This window comes from Urocitellus parryii, chromosome 12 (assembly GCF_045843805.1).
Source record: "Urocitellus parryii isolate mUroPar1 chromosome 12, mUroPar1.hap1, whole genome shotgun sequence".
Lineage (NCBI taxonomy): Eukaryota > Metazoa > Chordata > Mammalia > Rodentia > Sciuridae > Urocitellus > Urocitellus parryii.
In genome coordinates, this window is record NC_135542.1 from 6,387,473 (window position 1) to 6,410,237 (window position 22,765).

Below are 22,765 nucleotides of genomic sequence, written 5' to 3' on the forward strand. Positions count from 1 at the left end.
GGAACACACAGTAACACAGCTTCCTGGTGCTTCCCTCCCCTCCATCCCATCATGATATTTTATGTTCTTCCATCCACAAGGCTTTATCAAGAACCAATTATGGCTCTTTTAAGGATCTAACTTCCGGTCCATCAGCTTTGTTTATTGTGTTAAGTGACCACAGGGCAGGAGAGGTCTTCCCACCAGCACAGGTTTAAGCAAACACAATTTCCTGTGTAAAAGGATGAAACCAAGAGGAACAGAAAGCAGTCCTAGGGGTGAAAAACCTCAAGAAAGAGAAAAGCATCATTTCCTCCCAAAGAAGCCCAGAGCAAACTGTTCAAACCTTAACTTGTCAAAATACAGAGGATTCCGCCCCACGGCGCCATGGCGCCCTCTGGTGGCGACTTGGGAGATGCACTCCCACCTGCGGCTCATGGAGTCATTCCGGTCAGGCAGCCAGAGCAGGTCTTTCCACGTGTGTGGACATGCAGTCAGCTTCTCATGGATCTCCCACTTAAGGCCACGAGTATTTTCTTCTCCTAAGGCTGTGGAGGGCCGGGTAGTGCCATTTTATAATTAGGTAACTGTGTTTTAAATTCTTGGGTATCATGAAATGCAGCCATCTGACCCATTAGTGGAGAGTGGGGGTCAGCGGGCTGTGTTACTGTGGTGTCCCAAGGCAGGACGGCGGTCCTAGTGAGAGAATGGTGGCCCTGGACTCCACTCAGGACTCCACCACTGGGTTATGCTGGCTAAACTTGATTTCTTTTTTATTGGTTCTTTTTAGTTACATATGACAGCAGAATCCATTTTGATGGAATTTTACAAACATGGGATATATCCTATTCTTGTTAGAGTCCCATTCTTACCAAGGTACGAGGTGGTGGAATTCACTGTGGTTTTTGTACATGTACACGGGGAAACTATGTCAGATTCATTCCACTGTCTTTCCTTTGATTTCTTAACCCTTCAGACAAGTGACAAACTATGCCTCAGTTTCTTCATCTGCACCTACACGGTAGGATAACTGCTAAGTAATGACATTTACTCATTATTACAGATTGAATATCCCTTATCTGAAAGGCTTGGGACCAGAATTGTGTCAGATTTTGTACGTACACACATATTTATATATAATATTTAAATATATTACATATATAATGTTTTGATTTTAAACTATATGAATGTATTTATCTTGTATTTGTCTGACCAGGAAATTCAGGAAATTTTTGAATTTATGTTTTATATGCATCTTATTCACATAGCCTGAAGGTGATTTTATTTATCGATGTATTTATTTTTTATTAGCGCATTATGGTTATACGTAGTAGTTGGATTGGTCTCGACAAATGCCTACATTTATGGAATTTGATTTCAGTTCATGTCCCCTCACTTTTCCTCCCTCTCCCCTATTCTTCTTTCTCTACTGATCTTCCTTTTGTTCATCTATGTATTCCATTTTTGATTGGTCCTTTCTATTTACACATAAAGGTGAAATTCCCTGTGATATATTTATAGATGCACACAGCATGAGGTCAGGTGTGAAAGTTTTCAGGTGTAGTCAGTGCTTAACAAGTTTCAGATGTTGAGGCATTTTGGATTTTCAGATTGAGATCATAATTCGTATCCTTATTATACTAATATTTTTACTATCATGGTTATTTTTGCATTTTTGATTTCAGATTTTTCTAGCGTTTGCAGAGTGCTTGCTACATTGCATGCATTTTCGTAATTATCTTGAAACAAGCCCTGTGAGTCCCATGTTATGTTCATTAAGAGCTTTTCAAATGCTGTTCTCTTTCTTGAGGTTTTTCACCCCTAGGAATGCTTTCTTTTCCTCTTGATGGCATCCCTTTACACTTATTTTTTTATTACTGCTTGAATGATTATGATGCATTTACAACATTTCAGATATTGCTCTCCTGACTTACACACATTTTTGCATTGGGAGCTCTGTGAAGCAGGTGCTCTAAGGACTTGCCCTCTGAGGCAAGGTAAGTGTGGTGTAGTGTTAGGGAGGCTTGGGAGCTGGAGGACCCTGGTTCCAGGTGTCTGGCCTCTCTGGGCTGCAGTGCTCCATCTCCAGGTGGAGTAAGAGTGCCTCCAGAGAGTGGTTGTAAGGATTAAATGCAGTGTGTGAAAAGTACTTATTTTAGTTTGCTTTTTTTTTTGCTGCTTGACTAAAAGGACCCAACCAGAAAAGTTGTAGAGGAGGGAAAGTTTATTTGAGAGCTCACAGTTTCAGAGGTTGACAGAGGGCTCCATTCCTCTGGGCTGTAGGTGAGGCAGGACAGGGTGGCTGAAGGGTGTGGGGAGGGATGAAGCTCACATCATGGTGATCAGAAAGCAGAGAGAGAGAGTCTACTCCAAGATAAAAATATATACCCCAAAGCCACACCGCCAATTCCCACCTCCTCCATCCGCACCCTACCACTTCAGTTACCACTCAGTTAATCCCTGCCAGGGGATTAGTTCACTGATTGGGTTAAGGCTATAACCCAATCATTTCTCCTCCAAACCTTCTTTCATTGTCTCACATGTGAACTTTCGGGGGACACTACATCTAAACAATAAACAGTACTTTAAATCCTACGCAGGGACTAATTATTGCTAGTATTATGAACTTGGCAGTGGCCAGACAGCCTTATATAACTGAATTATTTATAGACTGTATCTACTTAAGAAAAATCCAATTTTATAGAAAATATATAAAAGCACATGAAATTAGAGAATGATTACAGCTTGACTTTATTTTTTTTTTTTTAAATCGAGACAAGTTCTCACTATGCTGCCCTGGCTGGCCTCCAACTCCTGAGCTTAAGTGATCCTTCTGCCTCAGCCTCTCAAGTGGTTGAGACTATGGGCATGCATTGCTATGCCTGGATATTTTGCTTTTAAAATAATAACTAAAAAGATTCTAGGGTTCATTTAAAAGTAATTCTTAAAGTTTATATGGACCCCCGCCCCCCGCAAAAAAAAAAAAAAAAAAAAACAGCAAACCATTGGAAAACATAGTTATATGTTATATTGTGTTAGCTTTTTGTCACAGTGACCAAAATACCTGACAAAAAACTTGGAGGAAAATAAGTTTGAGTTCACAGTTTCAGAGATTTTTTTTTCCCATGGTTGACTGATACTGCTCTGGGCCCAAATTAAGGCAGAACATCCACCATGTTGAAAGGGCATGATGGTGGGAAGCTGCTCTGCTCATGGTGGCCAGGAAGCCATCGGGGAGGGATGGGGTAACTGCCTACAGTTACCACCCAGTTGGTCCCTTCAAACTGGGATGCACTAATTAGGTTACGGCTCTCATAATCTAACTGTAGAGCCTCCTATGTAGAAGTCTCTGGGGAACACCTCATATTTAAAACATCACTTCTTGGATTGGAGCAAAAGGAAGGGAAGATTGACACATTTTACTACGTACTTGCAAATAAAGTGAAATGCATAGAACACATTGAATAAATGTGGGGAATAAGTATTAAAAAAAAGATTTGCTATCATGACTGCCTCATTGAAAAAAGGCCAAGGAATATGAACAGAACATTTACAAAATAAGGGCTAACTCATCAAATGCTTAGCAAATGGAAAGATGGCTAACAGCACAAATGATCCAGCACTGTAGTGAAGTACATTTACAATGGCTCAGCCTCTTTGTCTAGATCTTTAAATACATTCTCTCATTAGTGCTCTCAAGTATCCTATATTCTCCCATTTAAAAACCAAAAATAAGCCAGGCTTGTAATCCTAGCAGCCTTGGGGCTGGGGGGGGGGTTGCTGAGGCAGGAAAATTATGAGTTCAAAGCCAGCCTCAGAAATGTAGCAAAATCCTGAGCAACTTGATGAGACCCTGTCTCAAAATAAAAAAATATAAAAATGGGCTGGGGATGTGGCTCCGTGGTTAAACAACCCTTGCTTCAATCCCCAGTACCAAAATTTAAAAAATAAATAAATAACGAAATAAGTAAGAGATTTAAGTATGTAAGAATTTTTGAGTATGGACAAAATTTGGTAACATACCCAAGAGTAACAAAGTTGTAAGAAATAGACCTGGTCCTGGGTGAATTTATCACCAATGGCTGTTTCATGATGTTACAGCATTACTATTAAATTTGTAGACAGCATAATGAAAGCATCCTTCTGCTTCAGAGTTGATACCCTTAAAATATTCAGAGATGTGATACTATGACATTTGAGATTTGCATCAAAATAATCCAGGACAGGGAGATGTTCAGGGCTTTGAAGAGTTGATCAAACACGATTGGCCAGGAATGAGGATTGTGGGGTTCACAGTACTTTACTTTTTCTACTTTTGTATATTTCTGAAATTTTCTTCAAAGAAAGGTTAAAAAATAAAGTAGTTAAAAAGGAAATTGAAAATAAAAAAATAACAGACAAAAAAAGAAGTCTTTTGTTAAATAAATAAATACTGGGCTCTCTAAAAAGTAGGTGAATCTACGGAATCTAGGGAAGGAGATACTGTGTGTGTGTGTGTGTGTGTGTGTGCGCTTTCAAAATATAAAGTGAATTTTCCTGCCTGAGAATTTGTTCATTAGAAACACTCATAAAAATAGTCAAATGCAAAAAAAATATACATTAGCGTTTTGGTGTAGGGATGACTATTCATGCATTTCAATCTTGCAAAATATGTGCTTCATTTATTTAACAATCCTATATTTACGGATTACATTAGTCAGTTTTCCAGAGAAACAGAACCAAGAGGAGGTTTACACCACACACACACACACACACACACACACACACACACACACGAATCATCTCACAAGATTGATCAGGGAGTCTGAGATGCTCCATAATCTGTTCTCTGCAAGCTAGAAACCAGGAAGGCCATGGGTTTATCCATCAGTCAGAGTCTGGGCTGTATTTTGATTTATTCAGCCCCTCAGTGGCCTGGTGATGTTCACCCCCTGCTGGAAAGTTCCATCTCCTTTACTGAGTCCACTGATTCAAATGCTGATGTCATCCAGAAACATCCTCAGAGACGCACCCATTAATCAATCCTGGGCATCTCCTGGCCCAGCCAAGTTGATACAAACAAAACTAAACAGAACAGAACAACAAAACGAAACAAAACTTCTCATCAAACAGAATTCTCATGAACTCTGTTGTTTCCAATTGGTCACTTTTGCAAACAAAGTGCACTCATCTGATAATTTGCCTTGGATAGACTACTGGAAATAGAATTTCCAGGTTGAGATATCTGATGTATTCTTCCAAATTCCCCTCCAGAAAGTTCTACCAATTGTGAATCCAACCTCTATTGCCTGAAGATGCCAGAAGGTGAAGTATTCTAAGTGTTCTAGAGAAGAATTACAGCATCAAGTTTGGATTCCTACTATGGTAACGACATTGGGGAATTTGTTGTTCTATTATATTGATGTACATTTCAAAAGAAATGATCAAAGAGCATGGGGATTTGTTTTGCTCTTGAGTTCCAGTTATTCAAGTCTCCCTTCTGGGAAGGGTTATGTAATTTCCAGTCTTTTGTTTTCCTATCTCATGCACTTAGCACGTTGCATAGGCCCTGCATATTCTCAGGTGGTAGAGCATCCCTGAAAGTTGGGTTGCTGTTTCCATCTCTCTGGGCACACCCTGAAAACTTGAAAGGCCATTATCAGAAGAAAGGAAACATCCAGACTCAAAACAAAAAGGGAATCATCTAGTCATTTCTAGTAACCACTCTGATACAGAAAGTTAGTTAAACAATAGCAACCAAAAACTCTGCTCGGTGTTGTCTCCTTTTCTTACCCACCCCACCCCACCCAAGGGCAAATCAAAGCTATTGCAGGTTGAGCATCCTATACCCAAAGTACTTGTTACCACAGTGTTTTGGATTTCAGAATTTTTTGAACTTTGGTGTATTTGCATATACATAATAAGACACGTGGGGTCGGGACCCAAGTCAAACATGAAGTTGATGTATGTTTTATAAGCATTTTATAAACATACTCTGAGGGTAATTTTTGGGGGGTGGTTTACTGAGGGATTGAACCCAGGAGTGCTCTAACACTGAGCTACATCCTCAGCCCTATTTTGTATTTTATGTAGAGACAGTGTCTCACTGGGTTGCTTAGCACCTTACTTTTGCTGAGGCTGGCTTTGAACTCGAGATCCTCCTGCCTCAACCTCCTGAGCTGCTGGGATTATAGGCACGTGTCACTGTGCCTGGCTCTAAGAGTAATTTTATACAATAGTTTTTATACACCTTTGTTTGGACTGTGGCCTGTCACATGAGGTCAGATGTCAAATTTCCCACTTGTGGTATAATTTCAACACTCAGAAAGTTTCAGATTTTGGAGCATTTCAGAGTTTGGAATTAGGGAGCCTCACCATTATATTTTGTTGGGGGGCATCTATTGCATTTAGGATCTCATGTACGAGATAAAGCTGAGGGGTCCCAGAGAGAAAGAGATGGAGACAGGGGATTGCTTCCCTAGACTGTAACAGAAATCTGCTCCTTGGAGAGAAGGCTGAAATCCCGTGAAACTCAGAGAACACTTGGGGTCTGGAGATACAGCTGTGAAATGGAAAAGAATCAAAGTCATACTATTTTGTTCTGACCTGACTCCACTTGTGCTTGCTTGAAATGTCTTCTTTCCAGCCGCCTGACAGCTGTCTCTATGTCGACAGCACCGTAGGGCCTTCCCATGTCCCTGATTATGGCTCTGATGTCTAACAAAAATGACTCCGGAATGTAAATCAAAACAATTCTCTCATGTAATCAAAAGACCTGTCTCAACCAGGTCTCTTCTGACCCACGTCCTTGTGGTTTTTGTGGGTTTTGCCTTTATAAACTCTGTACTCCCAAAATTCAGGTGCTGGGAATTCTTTGAGGTGCTAGCCTGCTCCCAGTCGCTTGGCTGGAACGCTCATTAGAGGACTTTTTTCCCCCTTTCAGTTTGGCTCAGTAAGTGTGATGGTCTGTCATTCCCCATGCACACTCAGCTGGTCACAACAGCTGACCCTGCTTGGATGCCACCGTCTGTGATTTCACGTCACATATCAGTATACAGGGAACACATGTTCTCTGAAGACATTTCTGAAAGGAATGTTTGGGGTCTTGAGAAGATTATAGGTCTTACAGGAGGCATTGAAAAAAATCAACAAAATCAAAGATTTCATTGGGAACAAGTGCATGGGAAACAGCAGAAAAATTATTCTCACTCTCCACGCTTGAAAACTGGTTCCTTTCCCACTTTTTCAACTTTTTTTTTTTTTTTTGGCTCAAGCAATGGTGATGAGTTATCAAAACACCCACAACACTTTTCTGACTGCATGAATAATAGGTAGCCCCTGCGTGCAAATAAAGGGTCTGTAACTTGCGATTCTTACAAGAGTCAATATATGCCCCCAAAGGTACAACCACGGACTTCTCTGGAGTTGAAGACCCCCAGCATGGGGGCCTTGGCTAGACCCCTCTGCAGAGGTTTGTTAAATGAATGAACAATGAGATTATGGATGCAAAAGCAATGATTAGATTTGCTTATGGTCTTTCCCTGGCCCAAGCTTAATTTCTCCCCCTGCACCAAGCAAGGTAAGGACCTGTTGTTTCCATTTTATTTGTATCTGCGATCTGAGATTGCCACGTGAAGGTCAACACCAAATAGGTGGCAGATTTTTGTTCCAATGTTGGAACCATGCAGTTCCCAAAGCTTGGGCAGTCTGGCCTTGGAAGCTACTCCCTCCTCAGGTTGTGATAGCTCCAGCTTTCAAGGGTGTGGTCTGAGCCAGGGAATCCAAAACGTGTGCTTGATTTCTGGAAATCTTACCTCTGCAGAAGGGTGGCTGGGGATCTGGAATGATCAGTTCTACACTTCGGTTTACCCTACCTCGCTCCTTTCAAATTGAAAGGGAGTCCTCTACAGAGACACCTCTGGAGGCAATGAGAGAGCCCATGTGGTCAGTTGGTGACTCTCTGACAAATGCCCCAAACTGTGTCTTCTACCACCCATGGAACAAATGCCTCTCCTACTAGGTTACAGAAAGGGCCAAATCAGCTTGGTCTCTGTCCTGATGGCACACACCCCAGCATGAATGGATAAGTCAGCAGCAGGAGGGCAGGTGGCTGGGAGAGGAGGTGGGAGATGCAGAGCAGAGATGAGAACAAAGGAAATCATGGAAGAGGAAGTAATCCGATGGGCTCTCTTTCTCTTGCTCTCTCTTGAGCTTATCTTTTAAAAATGCAACGATAGTTGCAAGAGAATGTGACTGACCTGAACGTGATTTCCCTAATGAAGAAGCCTCAGCACTCTATCTGGTTTTGACCTTCAGGCCTCCGTGTGGGAAGAGCTGCAGCCAGGGGCCTCGTGGGGTTTGGAGCACGGTTGCACACTTTGTCCAGTTGAGTTGATTGCTTTAAATTAAACCCAAGGCTGAACACTCCACCAAAGGAGTGTTTAAAGGTCATTTAGTGTGCTCTTTCACTCAGGACTTGGTGAATTTGTCAGCTAGTGATATCAGCCTCAAATGAGCCCAGAGAACATGTTTGGGGGTCCCTGCTCTCCTGTGGAGAAGGGTGGCGGTGGCTTGTCTGGGACAGGGGTTTCCAGATACCCTGGTTTGCTGAGGACGGAGCTAAACAAGAAGAAGCCTTGTCCTCAGGATTGCTGCTGCCTCCCTCTGTCAGTCCCCGAGAGTGTGTCTGTCACAACGTGCCTCCTGCCAACATACCTGCTAATCTAATCTCAATGTCAAATTCCTGACTTCACCATTCCTGGTAGTTGCACAGCTAATGTGTCCCCAATCCAAGAAGTGGATGTGATCGGGCGCCATTGCTCTACGTGTCCTGCAGAGGGCGCCCTGGCGTTTCTTTCCTATTTTGCAGCAGATTCTTGATTTGTCAGAAAGCAGTGGAGATATGCTGAGAACTGACTTTGCACCTTCTTGTCTCAGGCAAACGCACACTCACACACGCACACATAATTGAAAATAACACACAACCTTAGGTTTCTTCTATGATTGGATGGGTGAGCATTTTTTTGGTAGACTTTTCTGGAGACGCGCCATCAACGTGGGAAAAGTGTAAAATGATTGTTGTCAAAACAATCCCATAAGACTGTTGTGGCAGGTGGGAGACAGGAGGTGTATCCAGGTAATTTAGCTCAAAGAGAATGGCACAAACATGATTTTTCCCCAGTCCTAAGCCTTCTTTCCTACTGGATAGAATCTCCTGTGCTGATATTTGGGCTAGATTCCATAGCTTTGTGGTCACTTTTTTGGAGTTTGAGGAGGTGTTGGGGTTGAAAGGGGACATATTGCTGGTCCATACTAGTACTTCTACCATTTGATTAGGGCTTTTCTTTTCCTCTGGCCCTCGTGGAGTAGACCGAAGCTGACCCTCCACTAGTTGGAGGGAAGGGGGGTGTGGGATGCTTCACACTCTTGTCCTCTTCCTTCCTCTCTCCTATCCCAGCTGGAGCAGTGGGAGATGGAGGAGGGCCAGGTCCACGTTCTTGACTGCACATGGTGGCCACCCTCTCTCCCTGGGCCACCACAGCTGCTCTCCTAGCTCACTGTCAAGGGCGTCAGGAAGAGGGACCCTGCCAACCCCTCAGGCTGTAAGGATCTCCCATCTGAGCAGAGCCCTGGGCAGACATGGTCCTTGGAGAGATGACATTGTACTCTGCTGACAGGCAGTGGGTGCCCTCATGCTAGATACTGGTCACCTCTGTGCTGCTTCATGCCTGGCTTCCTGACTCGGCTTCCTGACTCAGCTTCCTGTCCTGGTTGACTCTCAGGTTGCAGGGACACTTGGCATCCTTCTTCCTAACCTAGAAGCCAGACCCTCCTGGCCTATGTCCCCTTGGGAGAGTGGGAGTGTCCATGCCCTGCCCCACTGGGCAATGCCCTACCTGGTCACCTCTTCCAAGTCTACTTTTCTCTACTCTAGAGGCACAGGGACAGTTCAGCAAAGCTACCAGCTGAGCAGATGCACAGCGGAGCTCAATATCCAGGCTCTCTTGCTGGCTCTCAGAGTTTTAGGAGTATTTTCCTTGGGGATCTTGCCCTGTTGAGATAGAAAAGAAATGGGCTGTTTGAACAAACCAAATCCTTCTACCAAAAGTCCAAAGTCGACCCTTGATCTTTCTCCCCATCAGGATGGAGTCTAGTGGTCATCAGGGGGGAACCAGTTTTTGTGAAATGTCCCACCCAGTGGCCCTCGGCCACACCCCTCTTTAGCTTCTGCCTTGGACAGAGGAACAGTCCTGCCTGGTATGGGACATCAGCCTTTTACATCGATCTTCTTGTGAGGAAGAGTGGAAGGTTTGAGGCGATGCGTCAGCACTCTGAGGCGTTAGAGTTAGTCCCCCCTCCGGTATTCTTCCTGGAGCCACGCCGGGAGGTACGCGGCTGGGATCAGCTGTCAATCACCCTATTCTGACCACACATCTAGGAACCAATGCAGGAGAAGGAGAGGAGATGGGCACAATGCAGCAAGGGCACTGACAGTTGAAGACAGGGGTCGGGGAGATTCAGACATGGATCAGGACGAGCTGTAATGGGAAGACACCCAAAGAGACAAAGTGGAAAGATTGTTGTACTTATCAGTCCATTTTCTATTGTGGTGACCAATAGCAGGATGAGAAGGATAGTCAAGATCACAAGACCCTCCACTTTTATCTGTCCTGAAAAGGGACGTCCAGCCTGTGAGTACAGCCCATCTTGGTGTCGATGGGTGTGGCTGCAGCTTTGCCTTTTCACAGGGGACACACCCTAACGGGGAGGCGAGCTCTCTGTTTCCAGTGGGCTGTGACTAGGTTATGGTTTGAGTGTGCTGTCCCAGGCTTCCTGTGTCGGGAGCTTGGTCCCTAATGTGGCAGGGATGACTGGCAGTGAGTCCTTAAAAGTTAGGGACTCATGGAATGTCCTTAGGCCGCTGGAAGAGCTGCTCTGGGAAAGGATTAACACAGTTCTCTTGGGATTCCTGAGCTCTCTCGAGAGCCAATTGTTAGAACAAGTGCCACCCTTGAATTGCTCTTTGGCTTTCTGTTTGTGATCTCTTCCTTCCACATGGGCTCCCACTTCTGTGACGCCACCCACCACGAGGTCCTCATCAGAGCAGGGCTGACGCTGGCACCTTGCCCTTGAGTCTGTAGAACCGTGAGCTAAATAATTCTTTATAATGACCCAGCCTTGGGCATTTTGTTATAGTAGTGAAATACAGACTAATACTGTCTGATTTAAAGGCTACTTCAAGTTCTGTAAAGAGTGATCTTAAAAGATCTCTCCACATAAAGATGGGTTTAGATAAACTATTATGCAATGATTCCTTTTTCATAAATAATAAATTTCTGCATATGGTGGAGACTTCATTTGTTGGGCTTTGCTTTGGTTTTTGGAAGGGGGTGTGGCTTTCTGGAAGAGCTGTAAGAATTGTGTATATCTCTTGCCTGCAGTCATGTGTTAGAATTATCAGCTTGATGAAGTTTATCTTCTCTCTCTCTCTCCTCTCTCTCTCTCTCTCCCTCTTCCCCTCTCCCTCCCTCTCCCTCTCTGCCTCCTTTCCTTCTCTTTCCTTTCCTTCTCATTGCTGCCCAAGACACACAGGACAGACCACAGGGACATAGCAGAATTCTGCTAGTTACTTGTCTTATGTCTTCTGGTCAGAAAGCCCTGATTTGCTTACCACCATCACCACATGTGCATTCACATGTAAAAAGGCATGTTTGTTTACTCAAAGTTGTTCCTGAGTGGAAAGTTGATTCTTTAGCTCCCTTGGCTGATAGCTGCTGGATTTACAATAAAATATATTCTTAAAAAAAAAATAAAAAGGCGGGGAGTGAGGGGAATAAAACCAACAAGAAAATATTGTAAAAGAGGAAGAAGAATCATGAGATACCCTTTCAGGGAGTTCAACAGGAAACTGTTGACAATCAAAATGATCAGGAACGATGTAGGTCACTGATGCTAGAGCAAGCAGAAGAGGCAGATATCACACTAGGCACTTTTCTAGGTAGTGACTGGACAATAAAACAGGAGCTTTTAGTGAAGCCTACTACTGAGCACTCATTCAGTGAGGGGGATCTCAGTGGAGGCCCTTCAGGCCAACCCTTGAAACTTTCTGTGTTTTGAGTTTTTTTATGCCAACTTTCTAATAGATTATGGAAATCTGACTGAAGAATAAGATCATAAATACCCCGAATAATTTGTGTTTTGCAAGTGTTTTGAGTTGAGATCAGTAAACTGGTTTTATGTCTAAGGTTTCATATTAAGACAGGCATCTTGAAAATTGAGACATTTTCTTATTTTCAATTTTTCTGATTAAGAAATAAGTGGAACAGTTTTCATTACAAGATCATAAAATACGCTCCCTTCCCCAATGGAAGGCTATCTTGGATCTTAATGTTTTTCTTTCATCCATTTCTTCTCTTCCTGTACTTTCCTGTGCTATAACAAGAGGAAAGAGGACAGGATTCAGGAGGTCGGAGAGAACTTTCCGGAGAATGTGATTCTGGTGCAAGCCAGAGTCTGATGGAGATGGTAGGTGTGGTGGACGATGAGGGGAAACCATGTGAGCAAAGAAGCACAAAATCATGTGGACGGTCATGTGTCGCTTAATGATGGGGACAGATTCTCAGAGACACACCCTTAGTGGATTTCATGGCCACGGGGCTGAATGAAATGTCTTTTTGCAGCACAGGGTTGTAGTTAGTCCAGTTTCCTGAGATGTGACATCTAGAAGGAAAGTGGGACTGAGAGGCGTGGCGCCGGGAAGAGGTCAAGGAGGAGCAGAGGGAGGAGTGTGGGAGCCTTCCTCATTCCTGAGGTTCCTTCTGGAATGAGGAAGACTTGGGATTCTATAAGTGCATTTTATCTTCAAAGATTTTTCTGATTGTAAATCCTTGGAAGCTTTGAAATTGTGAAAAGAACAAAGAAAAAATCTTCCATAATCCTAGCATATTTCTATAAACACAATTTTAATGCCGTATAATGTGTTTTAACATCTGTGTTTTAATACAAATAATTCCATATTGTTATACTTTTTATTCAACATTTTCCCGACTCTTGCTCATCCATTGGTTTATCAAGTTTTGACAAATTTCTGTTGGTATTTTGATTTGAATTGTTTGGGATTATGCAATAATTTATAATATTTTACCTCTCTACAAATATAGTATCCCTTAATTCAATATGTCTGTAGTGTCTTGATATAATTTCATGCTTTTCTATGCATCCTGGACTAAGCTTCTTAAATAATTTCTTCTCAGGAAGTATTTTGTTGCTGCCATTGGGATTCCCCCCTTCCCTAGTTTTCCCTTTAATATTTAATTCCAGGTTAAAGGAATTCTATCTATTTTTGTATTTTTATTTTACCATGGTCAAACTGCTATTAATTTTAATATATTTTTATCCGATTTGATTATTTTTTTCCCTGCATGGATAACCATAACTAAATGTCATAATAAACTTGTCTTTTTCTTTCCATGATTTACAGCATTTTTTTTTGTTGCCTAATTGTTAAAGTGTCTAGATTTTATATCATAGGGATAAGAGTATGTCTGGGTCTCTAGGGTCTTACTCTTAGCTATGAGGCTAGATATTAATTTTCTTTAGGAATTTTTAAGTGTTTTAAATTTAAATTAGTTTAAATTAAATGATCACCTAGGCCTTTTTGCCAAAATTTTTAAAACTTGTGTGTTGAATTTTGTTGTAGGTGTCTTTGTCAAATATTATGATGATTATATGCTTTTTCTCCACTAGCCTTTTGATATGACATTTTCTGCTATTAAACCATCTTTGCATTCCTGAGGACACACCAAATTTATATATTTTTTAAACTATTTTAATTATATGTTTGGGGGAGGGCAGATTTTTATTTATATTTGCAAGTAAAATTGACCTTTACTTTTTCTAATTCTGTCTGGAAATTGCCTGCTTTATTAAATGAATTGTGAAGATTTCATCTTTTAATAGGCTCTGAAAGCATTTATGGAGGCTGTTTACTGTTTCTTTTTTACAGGTTTGAAAACTGTGTCAGGAAACCATGTGTATCAGGGACTACTTTGCTGATGATTAAATTATATATATATATATATATATTTATTTATTTATTTTACCTTCTATCACATAAATTGATTTACTTGGATTTTTCTTTATTCACATGTAAATATCTAGACGTTATGTATGCATCTTACTTTTCAAATTAATTACCACAGAGAGACACAAGGTACTTCTCCGACAGCAACAGATGCCCCACACAAGCCCACTGGTGTTCTTTGTTTGCTCTCTGAATTTTTTTCCTTTTGCTTTCACTTTTCCCCTCTGTGACTTAATCAGCTAAAGGTCTCTATTTTACATTCTACCCTCTGTCCTGCTTGGATTTATCCATGCAAACATTTTCTCCTTACCTCTTTCTTTCCTTCTTTCTTTCATCTTTAAGTCCTTCTTCCTCCTATTTTTTAGGTTCATTTGTGATTGTTGATCCTCCCCCCACCAACTTCTCAAGGTAAGTACTTAACAACTTTATTAAAATACTTTATTTTACAAATTAAAGATTTGCTCCCACAGTACAGCTTTGGCTGCATTTCAGAGATTTGGTATGTGGTATTCTGCCAGCCTTTACTGGATTAGTATTGAGACATTGAATTTTGACTTTTTAAAGTTTTGATTTTCATTTTAACCAATGTTGTCTCTCCTTTTTTCCTACGGATTCAATTTCTTTGTTAATCACTGCTAGTTTAGTGGCATCGTGATCCGAAAATAGATTCTTTACCGATTATAGGATGTTTTTAAACAATCTCTTGGCACAACTTCTGGAATTCAATTGGCATTAGAAGCAAGGTGGTGATTTTCCCATGACTACTTCAGTGTCCGGAGTACCAGTTCATTGTCAAGTTGCTTTACTCACCAGCTACCAAGTCTCCAGGACTAGGTGGAGTCAAGTGTACCTGGAACATAACTTGGAAGTGCAGTGTTATATCTGTGGCTAGAGAGCAAATGTGAACAGGCCCTTCCCTCCCAGCCTCTCTCACCCCCTGCCCCTCACTACTCGAGGGGCATAAAGGTGCTCTTACTTCAGGGCCATGAGATGGTAGGGATTTGGGCTTCAGAAAACCAATGTTTCAGACTCTGTTTTAAGTGTCAGATGCTTGGGATGGGCAGGTGGCTCCATTTCCTTGGCAGAAGGTCCAGGGAGGGTGTGGCAGTGAGGCGCAAGTTCCAGGGAGGTCCTCTGCCACCCACACAAGCAAAGCTGTCCCTGGAGGCATGCCCAGAACACAACAGAGAGGGCACATCCTGTTATCGGCAGTGGGCATCAGGTCAGGGCAACTGTGAGTACATGCTGCCCCCACCCGCTTCCGTGTCTCTGGCCACCAACCCCTCCCCTGTGTGGGGCCAGTCCTTTTTCAGCCCAGGACTATAGCTCTTTTCTGCCTGTCCTTCTACCCATCCTTCAAAGGAAGGCATTGCCATACCAACGATAGGACCTCCTGAATAAGGTGGGGGTCTCCAGGAATCCCAAGCCTTCTCTCACCCTCGCTTCGATCCCCTGAGACCTTCTCTCACATCTGAGCACGACCCCTGGCTCACACACTCACACTCAGTTTCCAGCGGGGGTATCTCTCCACTGGGTCACTCATCACAGAGAGGAAATAAACATTCTGAAACGTTCACCGAGTTTCTATTCTCTTTCTTCTACACTGAGTCCACAAATAAAATGTCACATGTCTTTGAGCTTCTAAATTGGACTCTGATAGGATCTGTGCCTTCTAAATCCTTCCAGAACACTCTTTTCCTAAAATTTACATTTTTATGCAAAGCTGTGCTTCCATGGCCTGTGTCCAATTTGAGTGAGAAGAATGTCACTTGATGCTCACGTCCAGGCCCCTCCTATGGTGACCACACTGTGCTGTTTCTTGCTCAAAATTCCACAGCCTACCATTATTCATTCTATTGCTTGTCACAGCCACAGGAAGAGCATAGTGGCCTGGATTCGAGACCCAACCTGGTGACATAGTAGCTGGGTGGCCTGGAGGATGCCGCTTTGCCGTTGTTTTCTGGTCTGGGGACATAATGATACCAACTGTAGAAGTGCTCAGATATGAACTTGAAAGCCTGGGACCCTCCAGAGGCTCAGCTAGGGCTGACTTCCTGGTTCTCAGCAGCATCCAAGACTCTTCAGAACTCGGCTGACCAGAGTTCCCTCCCCAGTCTCTGTCTCTGCCCCCAACGAAGTCCCATCTTCAAAACTTTCTTCACGGGCCTATCGCACACCCTCCTGTGGAACAAACCTGTCCTCTAGGACAGTGGTTCTCTGTTGTAACTGCACCCCAGGGGTCCTGGGGATGTTTGGGATGCCTGGAGACCTTTTTAATTGTCACAGTTGCAAAAGGTTAACCCTGGTGCTTAGAGTAGAGGTCAGCTGCTGCTGAGTGTGAGGCAGAAGTGCACCTGCCTGCAGGTTCTTCTTTTTCTGTCTTCGTTTTGTGGTGGGAGGCCATGTCTTGTGCAGCTCACAGCCATGCAGGGAGGGGATCATCTGCAGAATCACGCAACGATTAAGAAATAGCTTTTCATTTCACCACAGGGGATAGAAAGGTGAATTTAGTGACAGGCAATTAAAACTCTCAAAACCACAAGCGGTGTATGTTATGAGAGCAGCAAATAATACAGTGAAAAACTTTTTCTTTCCTTTCTGAGAACATTTCCTTTCTCAGAAAAAAAAAGTGTGAAAATCACTTTTTCTTGTAAAGTGGTGACTAGAAGCAACCATTGGTCACAAGTGCTAATTCAGCTGCTCTAGGAGGCATATTGGATGTGGCTCCTTGGCTTCCCACCACCCTCCTGCCCCCTCACGCACACACGCATACACACACACACACACACACACCTGATTTTCTGCATGTGGTCATGTCTGTGGCCACAACATATCACACAAGTTTGCACTTTTTCTTCAGCCTGATATGAGTGAAATTTAAAGTAAATACAAAACCCAATAATGTTTTTACTGTTATTCACTAAAAGTCTTAGAGCTAGCAGGTTCACAGTGTCTCATTATGACTGGAAAGTATTTTAATTTGCAACTGGAAATTTTGTTTTCCACAAAGAAACAGTGACTTGGTTGGCACCAAGGGTTGACTTTTGTTTAAAAACAGTGTTTTTTTGTGTCTTTTTTTTTTCTTTTCTTTCTTTTTTGTTTGTTTTGTGGTACTGGGGATTGAATCCAGGAGTTCTGTAAAACTAGCTACATCTCCAGATTTATTTATTTATTTACTTACTTACTTATTTATATCCTGAGACAGGGTCTCGTTAAATTGCAGAGACTGGCCTTGAACTTGTGATCCTCCTGCCTCAGCCTCCTGAGTCACTGGGATTACAGGCCTGTGCTACCACACCCAGCTGTTTTGGTGGCTTTTCTAGGACAGGCTTGCATAGTTATCCCTATGAATCCCTGCTGTTTTCCTCCATCTTTCCTTGTAAGAAGAGACTTAAAAATATCTAAATATATGATGTCCATTATCTCTTGGCAATATTTCCAGTTTTGTTCCTCCTGTGGGTCACCTTGCCTGGCCCTTATCTTTCTCAAGCCAAGAGAGAGAGGAGGGCTTTGGACGTCATTGCTGTTTCTCAGACCTGGTGGCACAGAAGAATGACCTCGGAGCTTAAGGAATACCTAATGCCCAGCTGGTTCCAATCAGAGTCCAGCTGTGGCTTGGTGAGGACCCTCTTCTAGGTTATTTCCATCCTTAGAATCCTGTGATCTGACAGCACCTGTGTGGGTGCAGGTGGTGACGTTAGCGTGTCAGCACTGTCAAGTGGAAAGGTGAGGGTCAGCTGGTGACTCTGAGGGTCAGCAGGACTGCAGGGATTATAAACCTTTAAAAAGCACCTAACCTTTGACCCAGCAGGTCTATTTCTAGGTATTCATTCTGAAAAGGTAAGTACACTTGACCCTCTGCATCTGTGGGCTGCACATCCACGGTTTCAACTAACAGTGAATGGAAAAGAGTTGGGGAGAATTCCATCCATACAGGAAATTACATGGAGAGTCCTGAGATGAGGTGAACACAGAGAGCAGTGAGGGAGTTCTTGCTGCCATCCTGGTGAAACTCGATGAGACTTGAATCAGGGCAGTGGCAGTGAGCCATGACCGAGTGGATGATACCGTGGAGACGGCATGAATGAGTTTGCGGACGAAATCTTTCCTTGTCATGATTCACTCAAGAGAACAGTAGAGCCACTGTGTCCATGGCCTGACGTTGCCTTAGATATTGTAGGTGATTTCAAGGGTGGGGGAGGATGATGGTAGATTAAATACAAATACCATGTCATTTTACATAAAAGAGCTCAGTACCCATGGAGTTTGGTATTTACCATGTGTCTTGGAAGCAAACTTTCATGGCTATAGAAGGACAACCCAGTGTTTGGTTATGATGATGTTCATTCTGTAATTACATGAAATAGAGAAAAAAAAATGAAAATAAGGGAATTCTTAAATAAATTATGATACGACCATCCAATGCTACTACACAGACACTGAAATAATACTGTTATAGAAAAATATTTTTTATCATGGGAAAATGCTCATGAGATACCAAGTGAAGAAGTACACAATAATCTCTTTTTGTCTTGGCAGGGGGGACGTGTATAGAGTGACATTTGTCAGGTTATAAAGCAAAACAGTGACCAGGCAGCCATTATCTCTCACTGGTAGTAGTTTGGATTTCTCTTCTTTATTCTATATTCTATATTCTTTGATGGCCGTAGTGCACTGCTGTCATGAGGATTGTCTCTAATCTGTCCCTTTCCCAAAATGTGCATTTACTCCATGAATTCTTTCAGCTTTATCCTGATGGAGCTTAGCTACAAACCCGGGCTTTCCAGAAGTATTGAGCTCAGACCAGCAAACACACACAGACTTCACTCTCAGGTGGCCTTCAGGTCACCCAGAGCAAATGGAGGAGAGTTTCCTAACAGAGGTGGCCTGTGCTCCATCAGCGAGCAACCAGGATGGGAGACTCAAGGGGACTTCCAAGCTAGGAGGGATGCCCAGAGCCTTCCCAAGGTCAAGAAGCACCGGAGAGTGAAGTTTCCCAGGTGAAACTGGGAGGATGACCTGCTGCAGAGATGATGGGAACCTCAGCGGGTTGTTAGCACACCTGGCATATTTGGGGAAAATAGACTGGGCCTGAGTGGCACCCATGGGGAGGGAAACATATGCATTGATGAAGAAACCTGGGAAAGTCCCAGGCTCTGCCTTTATGTGAAGGAGGGAAATGTGCTTCCTATTAAAACCAAACTCAGACTCAGCCCAGGCCAGGGAATTGACAATGGTTGTAGGATGGCTTAGATTCCTGTTTCTACTTACTGTCGTGGCTGGGCACACTCTTGCAGTGCATGATCTGGACAACTGCTCCTACCCAGGATACAGTGACTCAAAGAAGGTAAATAATTTTTACAAAGTCCTGTAACTTTGCAATGTGCAGGGACATGCATCCAGATTGAAGCAATGAATTTGGGCTTTATTTTATGAGCATTGTCGGTTTTTGAAGAGGAAATTAGATTGAGAATTCTAAGGTAGGAGGGTGAACACAGGGAGCAGTGAGGGAGTTCTTGCTACCATCCTGGTGAAACTCGATGAGACTTGAATCAGGGCAGTGGCAGTGGGCGATGACCGAGTGGGTGGGTACTGTGGAGAGGGCATGGATGAGTTTGCCAATGGGTGACGTAGGAAGGTGTTGGAAGAGAACCTCTTGAAGTGGACCTCCAAGGCATCCGCATCTGTTGATGGCGGAAGGTTAAACAAGCACAGATCTTCAGAGAATGCCGCCGACAGGGGGAATCAGTGGGGCATCCTGAGAGGGAAACCGAGAATGGTGTGGGGCGTCCTGGAAACCAACCGAGGAGGGAGATGTAATGGAAACCAAGAGTGGAAGGATGGAGGGGGTTCAGGGGGCCCAAGAGTGAAGTATCAGGGAGGAAGTGGTCACTGCAGCAAATGACAGCAGTGGGCAATTGATTTGCCCAGAGAAGACTCCGTCAGCCGGTCAGCTGGAAGGTGTCCCTTTATCCTTAATTAATAGTCCTGCAGCGCCACAGCAATCTGATCCTAGGCCCCAAGGGGTAGGTGTGTTGGGGTTGGTGAAGGCTGGAGTTGACCTCTCTGGTAAGAACTTGAACAAGGAAAGGCAGGAGGGTGGCAGGCAGCAGTGGCATCAGATAGTAAAGACCAAGGAAGGCTTTAGTTACAGCAGGAGGCTCTAGAACATTCTTAGAGATCAGTGGTGGGAAGCTCTGGAGACAGAGGTTAAAAGTGATTCCAAGCAGACTCACATAAAGGGTGAGACCATCAGTGTCTGGGAGGTTGGAAAGATCACATCTAGCCACCAATGGAGGAGCTAAGCACGGCTGAGGAGGCATGTGTTCCTCAGAGGGGGGGTGAGGAATAGGGAGAAGGTGGGTGCAGAGCCCGGGAAACGCTGGGTTGGGAAAAACAGGTGATGATGGTAGGCCACGTGGTGTGGCTAGAAAACGAGACCTTGACGATGGATTCTCCAATTTGGGTCAAACAGAACATGTGAAAAGATGCTTCGGGAATGGGAAGGACATGAGTATGGGGTGCAGACCAGGGCCAGCTGCAGTTGGATAACTCGATTCCCATGAAATTTGTGAGGAGGGACACTATGTCCATCTTGGTACCATTCCATTTCCATTGCCTCTCTGTGATGGAACCCAGTGCCCGGCGAGGGCAGATGCTCAGGAAACCTGAGTCGGATGAGTACATTCTGTTGTTGTGCTGATGAATATTTATTTAGCCCGTGGAGAAAAACAGAATAAGAGAAAAGGGAGTACACAGGAACAAATGGGGGCCTCCGCCTGGGTCCAGCACCAGATGCAAAGTCCCTTTGCAGTCGATGGTGGGTAGCCCTCCCTTGTCATCCAAAGGTCAGAGGGCGGTGTCTCACCCTGAGTTCACGGACATTTTCCGCTGTATCCTTTGTATCAGTTTCCTTTTCTCAAATCTGTCTGCCTAGCTTGGTGCAAACCAGCGTATGCACAGACCATTCCTGTTACTGGCCGCGAGGTTGCAGGGCCTCCTACCGGTGTGGAAGTGTGAAGTTTCCATCCCAGGACGGGTCTTGCTGGAGGCGGTAGCTCCTTTCCTCTTGACTCTTCTTTTTGCAAATAAGACTTTTTTTTTTCCTTTCCATGGTCCCATCACCTTTCATTTGTATGCTATGATTTCATATCCATATGTTCTCTTTGGCTTCATCACCACCATTTCTCTTCTGGTCTTTGAAGCATGAGGACCTTCTTCCCGGGACCTGAGTTTCTCTGTCTTTGGCTCTCAGTTGAAACATCTGTCCTGGGGATCTGTGGCTCACCCATGTGGATGATGGTTTTTTTTTTTTTTGAGCCCATCTGCATGAAAATTCATAAACCCATTTCCAGTGAGGGACAGTCCCCCTCTAGCTGTTTCCCTGTGTTGGGTTCTACCTTTCCCAGACCACTTTTGGGGTGTAGACTTCCTAATGGAGCATCCTGGCAGTCCCCTCTAAGCAAGTGTGTGGTTCTCTCAGTTTCTCCGGATGAGGTCAGGTGGGCTTTCTCTGAGCCCACACTTGTACCCCAGAACCCCTTCCCTTCTTCTGAATTCTTTTTTTTTTTTTTGTGGGGGCATGGAGGTACCAGGGATTAAACTCAAGGACACTCAACCACTGAGCCATATCCCCAGCCCTATTTTGTATTTTATTTAGTGACCAGGTCTCACTGAGTCGCTTCGTGCCTGGCCATTGCTGAGGCTGGCTTTGAACTCACGATCCTCCTGCCTCAGCCTCTTGAGCCACAGGGATTATGGGTGTGCACCACCAAGCTCGGCTGAATTCTTCTTCAGGCCATCAGCTTCCCCAGCCCATCCTGGAAGCTGCATTTTAGGATTCATAGTGTATCTTAGAATGGAAAAGAGAAAGAGAGGGAGGGAGGGAGGGGAAGAGGGAAAAGGGAGAGAAGGCAATTAATTTCCTACTTGATTTTCTGAAAAGCAAAAATCATACGTAAATCCGGGCACCCCCTAAGACAGCGTTAAACCCGGGTAAGTACAGGAGGATGCCTCCCTGCTTGAGGCCCAGAGGCTTGCAGTTTTAATCAGGAGGGTGGTGAGTTTCCTTCCAGGTGGCGGAAGCTCCTCTTCTTGGCTGTGCCACTTTCTCTATGAGTGGTTTTTCCTCTCCTGGTGCCCAAGGCAGCAGGGTGGAGAGAATGATTCACAGGGTTGGCAAAGGCATGGTGTTTCTGAGGTGCTCCTGGCCATGAGAACTTGTGTGGCTTGAAAATAAGGTGAGCAGGGGGAGCATGGAAACCACGGACTTGTAGGCCCCCTTGAGGGGCTGGGTCAGTGGGAACTGCACTGGGAAAGTGAGTCCACCGCACGGCCTGGGGTGGCTTAAAAACGCACCTCCTTTTCTGTGGGACATGTGAATGCAGATCCAGCGTCCACGGTCTTCCATGACACAGATCAGATTGGGGATGGGTTGCTGCCAGTTGAGAGAGGCCAGTATGTGCCCTTGGGTCTTCCCATGCTGAGATGCAGAGACCCCGTCTGTATTAGCCACCGTGGGCTACTATAACAGAGTGCTACAGACTGGGTGGCTTAAACGACAGAGGGGTTTTTATAGTTTCATTAGGGCATTATAGTTATACATAATAGTGGGGTTCCTTTTGATAAACTCATAATGCACTGAATATCATTTTTTTTTCATTTAAGTCCCCAGTACTTTCGTTTCCCCCTACTACTCCCTTCCTCTGGTTCCCTTTCTCTATT

General features: G+C 43.9%; 1 protein-coding gene across 1 annotated transcript in view; it reads left to right on the plus strand.

Annotated features, from left to right (window-relative positions):
- Window positions 1-366: 366 nt before the first annotated feature.
- Il1rl1 (interleukin 1 receptor like 1) overlaps window positions 367-22,765 on the plus strand; it is a 94,194-nt gene continuing 71,795 nt past the window's right edge. The window contains exons 1-4 of the mRNA XM_026408612.2: window positions 367-429; window positions 10,157-10,345; window positions 12,403-12,514; window positions 14,407-14,449. Coding sequence (XP_026264397.2) covers window positions 367-429; window positions 10,157-10,345; window positions 12,403-12,514; window positions 14,407-14,449 — 407 coding nt within the window. The remainder of the gene's footprint in view (window positions 430-10,156; window positions 10,346-12,402; window positions 12,515-14,406; window positions 14,450-22,765) is intronic.